The sequence below is a fragment of the Tauraco erythrolophus genome, chromosome W, assembly GCF_009769465.1.
Source record: "Tauraco erythrolophus isolate bTauEry1 chromosome W, bTauEry1.pri, whole genome shotgun sequence".
NCBI lineage: Eukaryota > Metazoa > Chordata > Aves > Musophagiformes > Musophagidae > Tauraco > Tauraco erythrolophus.
The window spans coordinates 27,506,533-27,525,814 of NC_141497.1; the positions used below are offsets into that span (position 1 = coordinate 27,506,533).

Here is a 19,282-nt window from a genome sequence, read left to right on the forward strand (position 1 = left end):
TTTGTCCACTCCTGGGTTTCACAGTTTATATTGTGTGTCAGAAGAACAAAAAGTTGTCTCATCAGCCTCAAATCAAGTTCATCTGGCTACCATCTAGCTAATTTAATCACTTTGCTAGAAAATTAAGTGACAGGTTTAAGTCAGTTCAGTTTGTTGTTCCCATTTCAAGCTCCTGTCAGACTGTGATTTGAATTCCTAAACACAAGTTTTATAATCTGTTTATTCCATGCAATATTAAAAGCACACATTTAGTTGAGTACGTAACTGACAGCAATGTACCTTTGGCTGCTGTTAGCATGGTCGATGCCAGCTCACACTGCTGGGATTCGATGTGACTTAAAGTGAACCAACGAGGATAACGGTTTGGAACAACTGATGCAATATGGTGCGAGCGGGACACATCTCCCAAAGGAGCTGTAGATTCCAATACTAGCAACCTGAAATAAGGAAGATATTCTCTTTCATTAAATCATTATTATTATAGGCTACCCATAAGCAAAACTAAAGCTGCAAGAACACTTGACCTTGTTTATGAAATGTGCAGTTTTGGGTATAAAGATATTGGAAACCCACTTCTCTTCTTAGGGAATCTTAAAAGTCCATTTACCAAACTTGCCTACACCAGTGGACATCTGCAGGAATTCACAGAACAATTAAGCCATCCATTAGCCAAGGCAGCAGAAACTTTCTGCATCATCCATAGAGTTGAAGCTTTTCCCCCCCCCGCCTTGTTTCAGTCTTTGAACCACAGCCCTCAGGAAGGAAAGTGGAGTAGTTCTCTATCATACTGAGAACATGTAAATATTTTCCAATATTTGGAATATACTTTCTTTACTTGCAAATGGTCAAATAAGGGAGAGGGATATACAACAAGTCATTCAGATTTTGACCTTGCAATAGATTCAGACATACCAAAAAAGACATTTTATTGTTCAAATATCAACTACTTTTTAAAGTCCTTAAACTCTAGCCTACTAATATTTGATAATGTGCATGCTAATATGAAAAAAAAGGACTTCCCTTTTAATTTGTATCAAGTCAAATCTCTTCCCTAGTATCACTGAGACACCCCTTTATATACGTAAAAATAAAATACATATAAATTCTTCAGCTGACTTTATCCAAGCACAGAAAGAGAGGGGAGAAAAAAAGATGCATTATTAAATAGCTTCAAACAGGAAAAATCCCAATTACATAATGCAGAAAGGATTATTAGGTTATGAGTAACAGTAATTAGACAAAGAGCATGAAAGGAAGAGGCTGTTTTGAGGAAATCTTTTGTCACTTTGAATTTCATTGCCAACTTCTATGCTGCTTTGCTGTGAAAAGAAATGCTGTTGTGAATTGGTGGCTTTCATGCCATTTTGGCAAGATTAGAGAACATCATAACAAGCGCATCAGATTTAGCATTCTTCACTTTTTTCCCCCCTTTCAAACATCAATTATTTAGCTAGGTTTTAGCAAAGCTACTTTGTTATTAAACATCACCATTAAAATTTGACTCCCAAAGCCTGGGTTGAAATTCAGGCTTAGCAAGGGATCAGCCAAACTAAGCCAAACATCCAAATTCAGATTCTAAGTGAGCAGTCAACTAGGTCACCACAGATCCATGTTCTCCAAGGTCCTACTCGATATGCTTCAGTGCAGCAAGCAGAGAACTGTAAACAGAAGCGACCATCAAGGACAGCATATCCTGTCCTTGCAGACCTAAGGTGCCTTGTGAAAGGCCTTATGGTCTCAGCTTCCATTGATTTCACACTGAGTGTTCCACACACTAAAAGAGGATTACAAAAAAAAAAGAAACAGCAACAGATGATTTTGAATATAGAGAGGCAAAATACTCCAGAGTTGCCATCATGGGTCAATGACCTGTGTAGACTTGTGCATAGACTGACACTAAACACTTACGTCTGGAGAGCAACTAGTTGTAGTCTTGGGAAGTTAAGTTAACTCCTTTGATAAATGTTCAAGTGAAGAAAGAAACATGCTCCACTTCAGAAAGCATGAGCAACCACACAGATTTCTATGCGGAAATATCTCACCCATGCCATGGAGGAAGAGATGCTCAAATTTCCCTCTTCTGATCCATTCCACCTCACAAATATGAGACAGACATTCAATCTTCATGTTTGCTTTCTTCTCTCTCCCCTCAAAGCAATGTTTATTTTTAGTTAGTTTTTAATTTGTTTTGTATCAAGAGTGCTTTGTACACTAAACTATCACTTTGGTGTGAATGGAAAGAGTAACCAACCTTCTTTATGATAATTTTTGAGAAGTGGTGAGGAATGCACAGACATGGAATAGAAAGTGTCTGCATCTGCCATCACCACAGTTCAAGATAGCAGTCTACATTTCTTAAGAGTGCCAAATATATTAAAAATAATAAATAAATAATATAAAAAAGCTGAACTTTCATCTGCCTTATAAAGTGATGCCAAGAGAACTATGGAGAACAGTCCTGATTATGCTCATGTCTCCTGTGATTTTACCAGATGGAAGCAAACAGACAACTCTTTCTTATACTGGTCTATTTGAGAAGTAACTTCTTTGGCTGAGATGGCAGCTTCATGCCAAAAGATGGCTGGAGCTCCCCATGATTAACTAGAGATTTCATCATTTGGATCTTTCAGTGTCTTGCTTGTTTTTCCAGTTGAGAAAGGAAACTTCCAGAAAATAAGTTTTCAGTTACGATTTGTTTCTGGGGAAAGCCCAAATCCTTCTTCAAGAGGAATGGTATGCTGCTGTCACATTCACTGAAGCATTCAGTGCACTGTGCAAAGCTGCTGATAGATGTCTATTCCAGCCTTTCAATGTGGTTTCAGTAGTTTAGTTTAAAGGAGGAAAACTCCACACAAACAATCTCTGAGAAACACTTTAAGGTAGTGACTGGAATTAAATACAAGGACACAAGTCTACTTTATAAAATTTATCTTTTTTTCTTAAAAACAACAAAAAACCCACCACACATCACCACACATTTTTACTATCTTGCTGATCTGGTATGACCAGGGTTATTGATGCACTTAACTTGCAATGAAAGAAAAGGGATGTACCTAGATGCCCCTGACAGCTTTCTGATCATACGTTTGAATGTTCTCAACAGTTTATCAGTAACACACTTTTGTCTTCTCAATTTATTTCCTAAAATTCTAATCATAAGCAGCAAGTATGCGAGGTCACTCTTCATATTTCTTAGACTCCTTCCATGACATCCACTATTAGACATTCTTGGAGGCAAAAAAGCCCTAAACAGGCTAAGCAGACCTTTGGTCTGACCTAATAGTAGCCATGTTTGTTCTTATGCATGCCTTCCCATTTAGTCATTTGAACACAGAATTATTTCTTCCTCATTTAGCTGTCTGGAGAAGCTAGCTCCAGAATACATACCTCCAAACCACTAGGACACAACCTGTCTGATGAAGTCAAATGCTACTTATGTGGACAGTGTGTCCTACAGTCACTGTGCAATCATTCTTAATAATAATGACCAGGAAAACCCAACACTTTTTTTTCTTTTTAAATCTGGGACTTGATTGCTCTTAGTATTCAGTTGTGGCTATTCTTTGTCAACCATCATTTACTACAAGTTCTTGACAGTAACTAGACAATCCAGATAGGACCAGTTCCTTCCCTGCACTGTATGGGGACAACATAGATTTATCGCTGACCATTTAGGCCCTTAGAACTTCCATCAGAAGGCCCTTCTTAGCCACCATTAACAATCTGTCCTGCCCTGAGATAAAGTCAACACATACTGAGCACTCCCTGAGAAACATCTTTTTCCTTGATTACTGAAGACAAATGGAATGCAAGTCAGACATTTTGTTATCATATGACATACTCCATTTAAGTCCCAACATTCACCCAGAAGCATGTGTCCTGTTTTAGCCCAGCCGGTAGCTAAGCAACCATGTCACTGTTTGCTTACTGCTCCCCCTCGGTGGGACGGGAGGACAAAATCGGAAGAAAAGAGTTAAATTCGTGAGTTGGGATAAGGACGATTTAATAGAACATTGAAAAAAAAAAACGAGAAAAGAGTAATAACAATGATAATATTAATGAAAACAGAGCAGTACAAAACGAACGGTACAAATGCTCACCACGCCGAACCTAGAAGTCGGAAGCCCAGCCAGCTTGCAATCAGTGAAGATGCAAAAAAGGCCCTCCCCTGGTGAGCTCCCTCAATATATATTCTCCAGGCATGACACCATGATGCCATATGGTATCGAATTGCCCTCTGACTAATTCCGGTCAGCTGCCCCTGCTGTGCCCCCTCCCACTTTTCCTGTGAAAGGTTAACTCTATCCCAGCCAAACCCAGGACAGCATGCAAGACTGCTTAGTTATGAAGCACAAGAAAAAAGTACTAGCTCAGACCACACCATATGGTTTCAAATCTATCATTGAGAGTTAATTTATAAAGAAGGCTGGTGGAACAAATAGTCCTATCATCTGCTAAACAGCAGATGATCCTGAGACTGCTAGTGAGATGCCTCATTTCCTTGTCACTATCATCACACACACACATAACCACATCAGTAAGAGAACACATGCGCTAAAGCTGTCATTTAACACAAAACCACATGCCCCAAGAGTGGAAATCTAGGATTTGTAACATAGAATGCTGTTTTACAGTTGTAGATAAACATTAATTGTACATTTATAAATGATTATACAGACATCAATTGCTTTTACAGATGATAGAACCGAAGTAATTTCTCCTTAAAGGGGACAATGCTTCTTTTAGGAAAAAAGACTAGGTCTTGATTACCAAGTTTTTTCCCCTTTTCCAAATTGCTACTTGTGCTTTTTCTAGATGACTCGTGAATACATACCGCATGGCTCTCAGTGCAGTTTTGTATGCCAATTCAGCATCATGAGGTAGGAGAGAGGTGAAAAGATACTTGGCAAACATGTGCATTGGAACACTCTCTCGATGGATGACTTCACCTAAACCACTATATGGTCCAGCTATGGGAAAGAGAAAGAGAATGTCAGTCTTTACAGACTGTTAAAACCCAACTTCTGGACCTTTAAAAACATTCACTATACCTTGAGTTAAAATTGATATTCAGAGACAGTTTGCTGTACAAAAGGTAAAGTTACACTGATATTTTTGCGAAATATATTACAAGTATATTAAATAACCATATATTCTTTGAGACAAGACAGACTGCAAATTCTATAGTACTAAGCATGCTACCAGCACACATACAAATGACAGAATGGTCCCAGGGCTCAATGGGGCTCATTCAGCAAGTCTATGGTATGCAAAAGTAGAAGGTGATAATCCTAGCTTTGCCTCTGCATAGTTATATTGTGCACATGAATCCCTATGCACCCTTTGTTGATACACAATTGCTTTATAACAAATCCACCAGGAAAAAAAAAGTGGTTACAGTGGAAAAATATGCATCTTTAATTGAAGTTACATGACCAATCACTACAGCAGCACCTGATACCTATTACTATCTCACCTGACATTAGGCATTTAAAAAACACTTTGGTCTGGACTTGGTCTCCAGAGAAGACTAGGTCAGATCAAAGCTGCTTTTGTTAGTCCATAATAGCCACACGATCTTAAAAATTGTATTTGTTGTGGGGAAACTATTCTCATTGTTGGGGAAGTGGATTTTGCTCACACTCAGTGCAGTACTTCATAACAGAAGTGTCAAGATTAACAACAGAAATGATGATTTAAAAAAAAAATAAATGCAACTATTTGCTTGCTGAGTTCTGAAGGTTCATGGTGCATATGAATCTCATTTTTACATTTTTCCTGCAACCTTAAGACTGTTATTCCTATTAACAGGAAAACCGTGCCAAGCAGTTTTTTATTTCAGCAGCTAGAGGTTTGGGCATTAAATGTTGCAAGATACAGAATAAGAATCTTACATTAAGTATTATTGGACAATTATTGCATAAATAGCAGTCAGCAGTCCTAGAAGTTACTACTTCCTCTTCTACTAGAGATTTCAACCCACCACGCTTGGACGGATGACTGACTGTGAGCACACTTCTTTACTGCAGTCACATGTGTCATAGCTTCCAGCAGTGGTTCAAACTAACATGGTTGACCCCACACTGAAGCAGATGAGGAGTACTCACAAAATTTATTCAACCCCTTCTGCTGCAGAGGATCATGAACTCAATGAGAGAGAGATGGTAACAACTTGGACCAGTATAGCTGTTTCAGCAATGTTTTTCTGACTGGTGCCTTGGCACAAAATGCAAAGATAAAAATCACTAGGCATGAAAAAAAATCTTGAGTTCCATAGGTGGGCATTTCTGAAGACTGGGGCTGATCACAAAGGAAATATCAATGAAGACAGTGTATCTCTCAGTCATTTAAAATGAAGTTGAAAGCCATTCAAAACTAGCTGGCATTGCTTCAATGAAAGCAGCCATTTCATGTATATTTGTCAGTTGGTGGTCCAGTCAGAAGCTCAGTTAGGACACAAAGAATATACGACAAAGCATTTATATGAAAATATATTCTGCCATTAACTTAGCAGTCAAGCAAAAAATTAGAACACTTCTTGCAACACAGTCTTATGTTCTGCTTTCCCACGCATTCAAATGGTAGCTACATACAGCATGCCTCAATCTGCATTAACAGCATAGAAATCAGGTTAATATTGGATTAAACTTTCTTTATTATATCTACAGGACTTTAACTATAAAACCACAATTTATATGATTAGGATCTTAAATCATTGCACAGTTGTTCCTCCATGTGAGCTGGCAGTTTCTGCCTAACCTGGAGTAAACTGAAGCTATTGCAGGAAAGCCAGATTTCTCAGCACACAGTAATGCAAGACCATCATTGCACACTGCTCACCACAGCAATTTTGTAGGTAGTTATTTTAGCAGATTTCCTGCTATGATCACTTGTTTACTACTCTAAGAAAACAAAAAGAATATCAGTGATCAAAGTAGTAAACTAGAAGTATCAGAGAATACTTGAGAAAAATCCTGCCTTTTCCTCATAAAGCATCCTTACCAGTAAATAGATGCAGCAAATTGATTTTATAATCGATAGGATCTGTCTATGGTGGTTAATAGCTGGATCCAGCAAGCAGCTGTTCTTGTCCAAAGGCCATAAAGCAGCAGTTACAGCCACACCATAATGGAAACTCTCCCTATGGTGCAGCTTCTCTGCAGTTTCCAATGGCACCATCAGTAGGTACCAAAGTCTTTAAGGATCTGGGCAATAATAGTGACTCAAAGCTGAGAACCCTAAACAATATACTGTCTCTTCCATTAAAGAAGTAGTTTTAAAAGACAAATGTCTTACAGAAAGAAAGCAAAACCTGACTGCTGTGTAACAGTCTTCACAACTTACCTAGAACAGTATCACACTCCCCACTGTCCCTTGAGCAAGTACTCAAAACTTGGACCATGCCTTTAGCTAATTGGTTCCTTTAAAGTTTTTTCTTCCATTTAAAAACCCAAAAACTAGAAAGACAACCTTAGAACCCACAAAACTACTCTCTGAACATGAGGATTAAGTGCTATATGTTAAGCCTTTTTAAAAGCTAAGGCAAAAGCATGCACTTTTTTGTACAGATTTTATTGTGATACACTGGCTAATTCCCAAACACAAGTTATTTGTCTTAATCAAAATTTAGTCACAAGACCAGGCCTTAAGCCTCAATATTTGACCATGATGATGATACAAACTTCAGAGGCAAGCCATTTTCCTAATTGCTATAAAGAAAATGTTATAATTCTGTCCCAGCAATTCTAAGTGAATTTTCTGAGCTCTTCACATCTAGAAATTTGCTACCCGAGAACTGTTGATGATAACTGAGGTCTATATTACATAATTTTGAGCCTGAGTTGTATAATTAGGATACTGACATTATGACAAACAACAAATCTAAAGAAAAAAATGCAATAAAAAATTAAAGGCTTATACATCAGTAGATGCCTTATCTCTGCAGTCACGTGATATCTAAAGTATGTTTGATTTTCATAAGAGACTGGAAATAAAACTTTGCTGGAGTTCTGTCAAAAAACATCTTAAGTATGTAAAGCAGTTTCCACTGGAATACTAATTCAGTGGGCTTGTGTAGGTGAAAACAGTTTAAAGAAGCAGTTAGCATCTACATTGAGCTACCTTCTAATAGGAAGACTGCTTGTTTTCGAAAAATCTTCACCAGAGTATCATCCAATTCAATTTCCTGTAGCTTAGAAATGAGCTGCTCCTCATTTCGACAAACCTTCTCTTGTGCGTACAAGCCATCTGGCATTATTCGTTGCTGTCCCAGCCCTATCAATGCTACTTCCACAGCCAGCATTAAATAAGATTCTCCTTCTTCTAAGAACTTGTGTGCAGGCAGGTGCTGGTACTCCAGAGATTTGCATTGCCCCACGTTCTCTGTAAAGGGTGACACAAAGAACAACACATCAGGAAATCATTCTAATCCAAAATCTGGCTATAATACCACACTTAACAAACATTTCCTCTGTCAGTATTCATTTTTTAAAATGATTTCAATTACTAACACAATCTCAAGATCCAGTGATCTAATCTAAACTACCTGATCCAATTCCACATGGCAGAAATACACAAAACAATTCGGTTTCAAAAAAACCACTCAAGTAAAAATAAAAGTTTTCATTTTAAACTGCATGATTTGGAGAAAAGAAATTTCTCCAGCCTTGTGTTAATAAGGCCAAAATTGGAAGATATGTTTCAATTTTTTTCCCCACCCATTTCCATATCTCCTTAAAGCTTTGTTGTTATTTAAGTGGAAAGAGAAGGTGCTTATACACCTGCATAGATTTCAGTTGAAGCTATTAGGATTGTGCAAATACAGTAGGCTTGGGAATTGCACAACTTTAAAGCATCCTGTTTGTTAGAGCTCTTTTCATGCTTTTTTATTTATTACAGTTGTATTTATGATAAACATGTTTAATGTCTCTGACTTTTATTAACAATAGATGTGCTACTTTTAATAAAGATTACTCATAAATTCCATACAGACAAAGCCATAAGTTGCTTTAAAGAGTACTACTGATTCATTTGGCACTTCACAGATACACCATATGACAAAATGCTGTTCCAACCTCTAGTAGTTTACAGTCTAGTTTGGGAACAAAAAGTTGTAGTGTACAGATGTAAGAAGATGGACAGCTGGAGCAAATGAGAAGGCAGAATGCATTTGGCAGATTGCATATGCACGTGCAGGGGGAATTTACTTTTCAACACACACTACTTAGATTTAATGGAGGAGAATTTTTTTTTCTAAATGCAAAGAATCTGATTTCTTTCAATTAAAGTTCTTCCAGAATTGGTGGATATGGGATCCCAGGGTTTAGCCTAGCCAGTAGCTAAGCAACGATTCCGTCACTCCCTCACTCCTCCCCCTCAGTGGGATGGGAGGAGAAAATCAGAAGAAAAGGGTAAAACTCGTGGGTGGGGATAAGGACAATTTAATAGGATAGCACCAAAAAATCAAAAAGGAATAAGAACCACAATAATACTAATAAAAGAACAATACAGAACAAGTGGTACAATTGCTCACCACACAGGACTCGAAACCCAGCCAGCTCCCAGCAAAGCCCCTCCTCTAGCTAGCTCTCCCAATATATACTCTAGGCATGAGGTCATATGGTATCTAATAGCCCCCTGGCTAGTTTGGGCCAGCTGCCCATGTTGTGTCCCCTCCCAGCTTCCTGTGAAAAGTTAACTCTATCCCAGCCAAACCCTGGACATTATCCACCTGTCCTGGGTTAGGCTGACCCTCCCACACAGCCAGTCACTCCCCCTCCCCCACCCCCAGGAATGAGGGAGAGAATTAAAGGATAAACGGGAAACCCGTGGGTTGAGATAAGAACAATTTAATACAGATGATTTAATACACAGTGTAGATGCTCACCGCCCCCTCGTATGCGAAGCCCGTCTCGTCCCGAAGCTGCAATCCCGGACGAATGCGAGGCCCCAAAATAGAGAGGGGCAGAGAGAGAGAGAGTACTCCAAGAGTGGGAGTACTGGGAGAGAGAGGGAAAAAAAAAGGAAATAGAGCAAAAGCGGCGAAAGAGCCAAAGCGCAAAAGCCCTTCTTTCCGGCTGACCCTCACTTTTATACTGGGCATGACGCTGCATGATATGGAATACTAATTGGCCAGTTTGGCCCTCAATCTTAAGTTCCACCACAAATCACAAGGGGAATCGTGTCCCCCTTGTCCCGGCTATGCTCCCCCCTTATCCCGCCGTGCTTCTGCACTCCGGCACACTGAAAAGTCCTTGGAGTCTCATGTCCAACCACAAACATCAACTTGCTATCAGCATTCTTCTCAGAGCGAGCCCCTGAGTAAAACCAAAACACGGAGCTCTTCTAGCTGTTAAAAAGAAGAGCTAACCCGTTCCCAGCTAAAACTGGGACACCACCCCTTATTCAATGCCATCTGCGTCATGCTCAGATTATACATTTTCCAATTAATCACCATCACTGCTCCTGTTTTTTATACATATAAACACACAGATATAATTTACTTAGTCTATGGGCCATCCCTCTAACATGTCCATTGAGTTCATTTAATCCATGACTTTGGGGCTCCATCTGTCATACCAGTCTTTCAGGTCAGGAGAGATGGTGTGTGGTGTTAGGTTGTTGCATAGTGCATCCGGAGCTCATGGCTGGTGTATCTGGCACGGTCCATATCCGTGGGTTGAAGATGTAAATCTCAAGGAGGTTGCTGGACACCAGTTCCAAAGCCAGTTCTAGTTCCATCATCAATATATTTTGCTCAGTTTCATCAAAGTCCATCCTTCATTAATTTGGGTGAGTCTTACTGTAATCCCACTGACATAGCATTCAGCAACAGTAGCAATGATGACACACAGTAACAGGGTTATTTAGCAAAAAACATAACACAATTTCATAGACTTCATAGATTTCTAGGTTGAAAAAGACCTTAGAGATCATCCAGTCCAACCGTCCCTAATCTCCCATTAAACCATATCCTTAAGTAGTTCATCCACCCTTTTCTTAAACACATCCAGGGATGGGGACTCAACCACCTCCCTGGGCAGCCTATTCCAGTGGCTGACAACCCTTTCAGAGAAGAAATACTTCCTAACATCCAACCTGAATCTCCCCTGACTAAGCTTATACCCATTTCCTCTTGTCCTATCACCCATCACTAATGTAAAGAGCCCTTCCCCCACCTCCCCACCATCCCTTCTCAAGTATTTGTAGGCTGTAATCAGGTCTCCCCTCAGCCTCCTCTTCTCCAGGCTAAACAGCCCCAACTCCCTCAGCTGCTCCCCATAAGTTTTATTTTCCAGCCCCTTGACCAGTTTAGTCGCCCTTCTCTGGACCCGCTCCAGGAGCTCAATATCTCTCTTAAAGCGAGGGGCCCAAAACTGGACACAATATTCCAGGTGAGGCCTCACCAGTGCCAAGTACAGGGGCAGGATCACTTCCCTATTCCTGCTGGTCACACTATTCTTGATACACGCCAGTATCCCATTGGCCTTTTTGGCCACCTGGGCACACTGCTGACTCATATCAAGCTGGTAGTCAACCAACACCCCCAGGTCCTTCTCCGCCAGGCAGCTCTCCAGCCACTCTTCCCTGAGCCTATAGCGATGCTTGGGGTTTTTACACCCCAAGTGAAGGACTCTGCACTTGGCCTTATTAAAGCTCATGCCATTGGCCTCAGCCCAACTATCCAGTCTGTTCAAATCCCTCTGAAGGGCCTCCCTACCCTCGAGCAGATCGACACAGCCTCCCAGCTTGGTGTCGTCCGCAAACTTACTGAGGGTACATTCAATCCCCTCATCCAGGTCATTGATAAAGATGTTAAACAGAACTGGACCCAGCACTGAGCCCTGGGGAACCCCACTGGTGACCGGCCTCCAGCCGGATTTAGCCCCATTTACCACCACTCTTTGGGCCCGGCCATCCAGCCAGTTTTTAACCCAAAGGAGGGTGTGCCTATCCAGGCCAGCAGTTATCAGTTTCTCAACCAGAACACTATGAGAAACTGTATCAAAGGCTTTTCTGAGGTCAAGGAAAACTACATCCACAGCCCTTCCCTCGTCAACCAGGCAGGTCACCCTGTCATAGAAGGTGATCAGGTTTAATTGGCAAGACCTGCCTTTCATAAACCCATGTTGACTGGGCCTGATCACCCGGTTAACCTGTATGTGCTCATTAATAGCACTCAAGATAACCTGTTCCATGACTTTGCCCATCACCAAGGTCAGACTGACAGGCCTGTAGTTCCCCGGATCCTCCTTCCGCCCTTTTTTGTAAACGGGGGTAACATCCGCCAGCCTCCAGTCCAGCGGAACTTCCCCAGTGAGCCAAGACTGCCCAAAGATAATGGACAGGGGTTTGGCAATGACATCCGCCAGCTCTCTCAGGACTCTCGGGTGGATACCATCAGGCCCAATATTTAATTCACTGGCTATTCTCTCCCAAAATCAAATCCCCTTGGGGTACACATCAAACTTCCCTGTACTTCTGCATCAACCACCAAGTGCACTCAGGTCCCTGGGCAAAAGCAATCCCAAGAATTTAAGGTTTACCTTAAACCAAGGCAGGACTAACCCAGACTGCCTTTCCCAACATATTCTTCATGTGCACTACAGGGACTTTATCCCCTTCTACATTATGTGGAAGTTTAGATTGGGCAGGGCCTATACTGTTAACTAGCTGTCATGGTTTGATGTGGAGGGGGGGGTGGTTCTGGTGGCAGGAGAGGGGTTTCGCTCCCTGTGACCTCCCCGGTTTTGGAACCGGGTTAGGCTTGGTTCTGGCCACCAGATCAGACTGCCATCCCCCTCGGGGTTGAGCCAATAGGGCGCCTCTGCGAATTGCCCTATTTAAATCAGGACAAAGGAACCAGAAAAGGTGCTTCGCCCAGGATCGAGCAGAGAAGGGAGGAGGGCGCTGCCCCCGCTCCCTGGCTCCCGGCCGGGCAGCTGCCTGCGTCGGGCCGGCGTTGCCCACGGAGAATGGCAGCGGCGGAGCCAGCTGGGGAACTCGGGGGCACCCTACTCCCAGGGTGCCCACTGGGCTGAGTTCACCTGGAGAGGACTGAGATCTGAGAGAAACAGCCGCATCGACAGCAGGTCAGTGAGGATGGAGCGGGAGGAGGTGTGCCGGAGCCGAGTTTCCCCTGCGGCTGATGGTGAGATAGCAGGCGGCCCCCCTGCAACCAGGACGGCCTCGGTGGAGCAGAGACCCACTCGCAGCCCGTGGGGAGAAGATGCCTGAGCCTGAGGATGGTCGTGTTGGGGTGCACGACAAGGCAGAGAGGCATCTGGAGTCTGTGTGACGACCCACGCCAGAGCAAGTAGCTACAGTCCCCTAAGTATCCGAGACTGTGGTAAAGCCCACACCGGAGCAATCTGTGGGGAAGGATTGTTTCCAGTGGGCTGGACTCACGCTGGAGAACTTTGTGGATTTTTCCTCGTGGGTAGGGGATCCATTGGAGCAGGGAAAAAGGGTGTAAGGACTCCTCCTCCTTTAAGAAAGAAGCAGCAGTAACAGCACAGAATGAACTGACCTGCACTCCCCCAGTCCCTGCCCCCTGTGCTGCTGGGGGGAGGAGGTAGAGCCGGGAGGAAAAGGAAAGGGGGGGGGAAGGTGTCGGTTTTAAGATCTGGTTTTGTTTCTTTCTGTCCTCTCAAGTAATCGGTTTTTCTGTTTCCCTTTGTCCTTCTAAGTAATCATTAATAAACTGTTTTGCTTTGAGAAAGCCCTGTCTGGTTTGCCCAGGACCATGGTTGGTGGGTGCTCCCTCTGTTCTTGTCTCAACCCTCAGTCCCTTTGTTTTTTTTTTTCCCTCTCCTCTCTACTTTACTGGAGAAGGAGAGACTGTGTGAGTTTTAGTTGCTGGATCAGCCTAAAACCACGACACTAGCCAGGTGGCCTTTGCTGAATGTGTATCCCAATGTTTGAAGGTTCCACCACCCATTGCTTTCAGTGTGGTTTTTAGCAGTCCGTTATATCGTTCAGTCTTCCCAGAAGCTGGTGCATGATAGAGAATGTGATACACTCACTCGATGCCATGCTCTTTGGCCCAAGTGTCTATGAGGTTGTTGCAGAAATGAGTCCCGTTGTCTGACTCAGTTCTTTCTGGGGTGCCATGCTGCCATAGGACTTGTTTCTCAAGGCCCAGGATAGTGTTCCAGGCAGCGACGTGGGGCACAGGATATGTTTTCAGCCATCCTGTTGTTGCTTCCAACATTGTGAGCACATGGCGCTTGCCTTGGCAAGTTTCTGGGAGTGCAATATAATCAATCTGCCAGGCCTTCCCATGCTTATATTTTGACCATGGGACTCCATACCAGAAAGGTTTTAATCGCTTGGCCTGCTTGATTGCAGCACATGTCTCTCACTTATGGATAATCTGTGCAATAGTGTCCACGGTTAGGTCCACCCCTCAATCACGAGCCCATCTGTATGTGGCATCCCTTCCTTGATGGCCTGAGGCATCATGGGCCCAACGAGCTAGAAATTTTTCACCTTTATGTTGCCAGTCCAGATTCACCTTAGACACTTCAGTCTTAGCAGCCTGATCCACCTGTTGGTTGTTTTGATGTTCTTCAGTGGCCCGACTCTTGGGTACATGGGCATCTACATGACGTACTTTTACAGCCAGCTTCTCTACCCATGCACCAATGTCTTTCCACAATGGGGCAGCCCAGATGGGTTTGCCTCTGCGTTGCCAGCTGCTTTGCTTCCACTGCTGTAGCCATCCCCACAGGGCATTTGCCACCATCCGTGAGTCAGTGTAGAGATAGAGCACTGGCCACTTTTCTCATTCAGCCATATCTAAAGCCAGTTGGATGGCTTTCACTTCTGCAAACTGACTCGATTCACCTTCTCCTTCAGCAGCTTCTGCAACTTGTCACGTAGGACTGCACACAGCAGCTTTCCACCTTTGATGTTTTCCTACAATGTGGCAGGACCCATCCATGAAGAGGGCATATCGCTTTTCACTCTCTGATGGTTTATTATATGGTGGAGCCTCTTCAGCACGTGTCACCTCCTCTTCTTCTGGTGATATTCCGAAGTCTTTGCCTTCTGGCCGGTTCATGATCACTTCCAAAATTCCTGGGCGACTGGAGTTTCCTACCTGAGCCCTTTGTGTGATCAGTGCAACCCACTTACTCCACGTGGCATCAGTTGCGTGATGTGTAGACAGGACACTCCCTTTGAAAATCCAGCCCAGCACGGGCAATCAGGGTGCCAGGAGGAGCTGCACTTCAGTACCAACCACTACTGAAGCAGCTCAGACTCCTTCATATGCTGCCAATATCTCCTTTTCAGTTGGAGTGTAAAGGGCTTCAGATCCTCTGTATCCCCGACTCCAAAATCCAAGGGGTTGACCTCGAGTCTCCCCTGGTGCTTTCTGTCAGAGGCTCCAAGTAGAGCCATTCTCCCCGGCTGCAGTGTAGAGCACATTTTTAACATCTTGTCCTGTCTGGACTGGCCCAAGGGCTACTGCACGGACAACCTCCTGTTTAATTTGTTCAAAGGCTTGCTGTTGCTCAGGGCCCCATGTAAAATTATTCTTCTTCCTGGTCACTTGATAGAGAGGGCTCACAATTAGGCTGTAACTTGGAATATGCATCCTCCAAAAGCCCACAACACCTAGGACAGCTTGTGTGTGTTTCTTACTAGTCGGTGGGGACATAGCTGGTATTTTGTTGATCACTTCCACTGGGATGTGACGATGCCCATCTTGCCATTTTATTCCTAAGAACTGGATCTCCTGTGCAGGTCCCTTTACCTTACTTCGTTTTATAGCGAAACCAGCCTCCAGAAGGTTCTGAACTATTTTCTTCCCTTTCTCAAAAACTTCTTCTGCTGTGTTGCCCCATATAATGATGTCATCAATGTACTGCAGCTGTTCTGGAGCTTCACCCTGTTCCAGTGCAGTCTGGATCAGTCCATAGCAAATGGTAGGGCTGTGTTTCCACCCCTGGGGCAGTCGATTCCAGGTATACTGGACACCCCTGCAAGCGAAAGCAAACTGTTGCCTGCACTCTTCTGCTAAAGGGATTGAGAAAAACATGTTAGCAATATCAGTTGTGGCATACCGCTTGGCTGCCTTCGATTCCAGTTCATATTGAAGTTCCAGCATATCCGGCACAGCAGCACTCATCAGCGGTGTGACTTCATTCAGGCCACGATAGTCTATTGTTAGTCTCCGCTCTCCATTAGACTTGCACACTGGCCATATGGGACTGTTGAAGGGGGAATGAGTTTTGCTGATCACCCCTTGGCTCTCCAGTTGATGAATCAGCTCCTGGATGGGGATCAGAGAGTCTCGGTTGGTGCGATATTGCCACCAGTGCATCATCGTAGTAGCAATTGGCACCTGTTGTTCTTCAACCCTCAGCAATCCCACAACAGAAGGGTCCTCTGACAGACTAGGCAAGGTAGACAGCTGTTGAATATCCTCCGTCTCTATGGCAGCTATACCAAAAGCCCACCGGTACCCTTTTGGGTCCTTGAAATACCCCCTCCTGAGGTAGTCTATGCCCAGGACGCACGGGGCCTCTGGGCCAGTCACAATGGGGTGCTTTTGCCACTCATTCCCAGTTAGACTCACTTCAGCTTCCAATACAGTTAGCTACTGGGATCACCCTGTCACTCCATGTCGGAGTGCAGATCCTTGAAGAGACTGCACGAAGAAAATCCTGTGTAAATAAAGACTGGAGCTCTAAAGTTAGGCCTCAAGGGCAGAATGCCCTTGAAGTTAAGGATAAGAAAACTATGCTGTATGATAAGGGAGTAGTGTTTGCTTAGAGCAGAGCTTCGCTAGGCGGGTGTCTGTTTGAAATAAGCTGTTAAACATGACAAGCATATGTATCATCCAATAATGGTGTAGAAAAGGTGTGGTCTCAGGATTATTGGCAAATACTGTCTATATAAGCAATAAGAACTGCGCAATAAACGAGACTTCCTGCAGCTAACTCATATTGAGTCGTCTCAGTACTTCTCCAAATCCCTTCTCCGCAACTCCAGAAATACAGATGGATTCTGCCCCTTTATACCTGGATGGCATCAGGGTGCATTGTGCACCAGGGTCCACTAGAGCCCTATATTCCTGTGGGTCTGACGTGCCAGGCCATCGAATCCACACAGTCCAATAAAGCCTGTTATCCCTCTCCTCCACCTGGCTGGAGGCAGGGTCCCTCTAGTCCTGGTCACAGTATTCATCGCTCACCTTTTGTAAAAATGAACTAGAAGTCCCTTTGAGAGGATCGAAAATGGGATCATCCCCGCTATGATGTCTGAGGAGCTGCCCACTGAAAACTGGAGTGGCATTTTTCCTGGAAGAATTCCCTGTTGTGATTGGTTTTCCTTTCAACTCCTGTACCCGTGCCCTTAGGGTTGAAGTAGGTTTTCCATCCCACTTCCTCATGTCCTCTCTGTGGTCATGCAGGAAAAAACACAAGTTACCCCGTGGTGTGTGCACTCTGTGTTCTCTCTCTTGGTCAGGGGAATGCTTACTTCTAATAGCTGAGATATGGGTCCATATGGGTGGAGAGTGGGACATGTCCTCTTTGAATTGCTGGAACTCCTGGGACAGTTTCTCCACAGCTGCAACGCAGGCCTGTACAGAGTATCTGTACAGATACTTCCTTTGTATTGCCAGAGTTGACCAGCCAAGTCCTCCACCATTTGTCCCGCGCCTTCTCTCCAGGACATTACTGCAAACGAGTTGGCATATGATGCTGGTACACTCCCTACAAACTTTCGCCAAGTGGATTGATCTGGATCTTTGGATAACTGCTTGTTATTCAGATCATTGTAAATCACCTCCAGCACGGTGAACTCTCTCAGGTACTGGATACCTCTTTCCATGGTGGTCCACTTGCCTGGGTGACATATCATATCATCCTTGAAGGGGTACCTGTCCTTCACGCTTGACAGGAGTTGCCTCCAGACGCTGAGGGTTCGTGGTTTTCTTCCAATTTCCTTGTCGATGCCCCCTTCCCTAGACAGAGAACTCAGTTGCCTGGCTTCCCTACCCTCTAGTTCCAGGCCATCGGCTCCATTATCCCAGCATTGGAGCAGCCAGGTAACAATGTTCTCGTTTGGATGGCAGCTGAAATCCTTTCACATATCTCGCAGTTCACTCAGTGATAGGGATCGAGTGGTTACTGTCTTGTGTGGGCTCTGCCTGTCCTCCTCCTATTCTTGTGATGACCCTGGTTCATCTTCATCCCTCACTAAGTGAGCTGATTTCCTTGTGCACCACTCCTGTACAGGGGTGACTGACACTGCAACAGGTGGGTTCTCCGGTTCGGCTGCAGTGTCTGTTGTTTTGTCACCAGATCCAAGGACCTCCTCTCCCCTTTGAGAGTGCTGAAGAGTGTTAGACAAGGCAGCTCGGTAGGCGTGGGCCCAGCCTCAGCACATTGCACTGATCTCAGTCTGCAAGGGATTGCCAGGGTGACAGCACGCTTTTTCCAAACATTCTATCAGTTTTTCAGGATTCTGCACTTGTTCAGAGGTGAAGTTCCAAAACACCGGAGGTGCCCACTGTCTCAGGCATTTGCCCATGCTCTCCCACACACCCTGCCACTCATAACTATGTGGCCTCAGAGCGGATCTCTCCATGATATTTTTAAATAGTTGTTTAACCGCAAACAAGACCTGAAACACCTTCGGGAGACAGAGCATTAAGACTGTGCTGGCTAGAACACTCCCAGAATATTCAAAATCCTCAAAGACCATTGTAATTAGCCTGAATGAGAAAGAGGGGATTGTAAAATTGGGGGGAAGTGTCCTCCTCTGTCTTCCCCATAGATTGGGCACAATTGCTAATAAATCCTGAGAGGTGGTGCCCGAGATACGAGCATGATGCCAATGCCACGTACATAGACCAGTTCAGCCTCGTGGCCAGTACTGTTATCGTATCATAAGCTGACGTTACATGGGACAGCAAAATGAGAGCCCTGACCCCTCTCCCAGTGATGATGAACAGCATCACAGTGAATGCATAGGGGCATATAAGGAGTTACATAACACAGTCGTGTGAGCAACCAAAACAACATTATGACCAGCAACTATTTAACTAACACAATAAACACATATAACGAATTTGGTTTTTAACATGCTCTAGTTGGATCTGTCGTTATCAAGTCCTACGTTGGGCCTGTCATGTTTTAGCCCAGCTAAGCAACCATGCTGACGCTCGCTCATTCTTCCCCCTCGGTGGGATGGGAGGAGAAAATTGGAAAAAAAGGGTAAAACTCATGGATTGGGATAAGGACAGTTTAACAGGACAGTACAAAAA

At 43.8% G+C, this 19,282-nt stretch overlaps 1 protein-coding gene across 2 annotated transcripts in view; it reads right to left on the reverse strand.

The window, feature by feature from the left end:
- Window positions 1-19,282, reverse strand: part of LOC104371621 (zinc finger SWIM domain-containing protein 6) — a 229,748-nt gene that overhangs the window by 27,580 nt on the left and 182,886 nt on the right. The window contains exons 9-11 of one of the 2 annotated variants that reach the window (XM_086630223.1): window positions 8,122-8,382; window positions 4,835-4,970; window positions 280-437 (exon numbers count right to left, since the gene is read on the reverse strand). In XM_086630223.1, the coding sequence (XP_086486349.1) occupies window positions 280-437; window positions 4,835-4,970; window positions 8,122-8,382 (555 nt within the window). The remainder of the gene's footprint in view (window positions 1-279; window positions 438-4,834; window positions 4,971-8,121; window positions 8,383-19,282) is intronic. The other variant, XM_086630224.1, reaches the window with a different exon arrangement.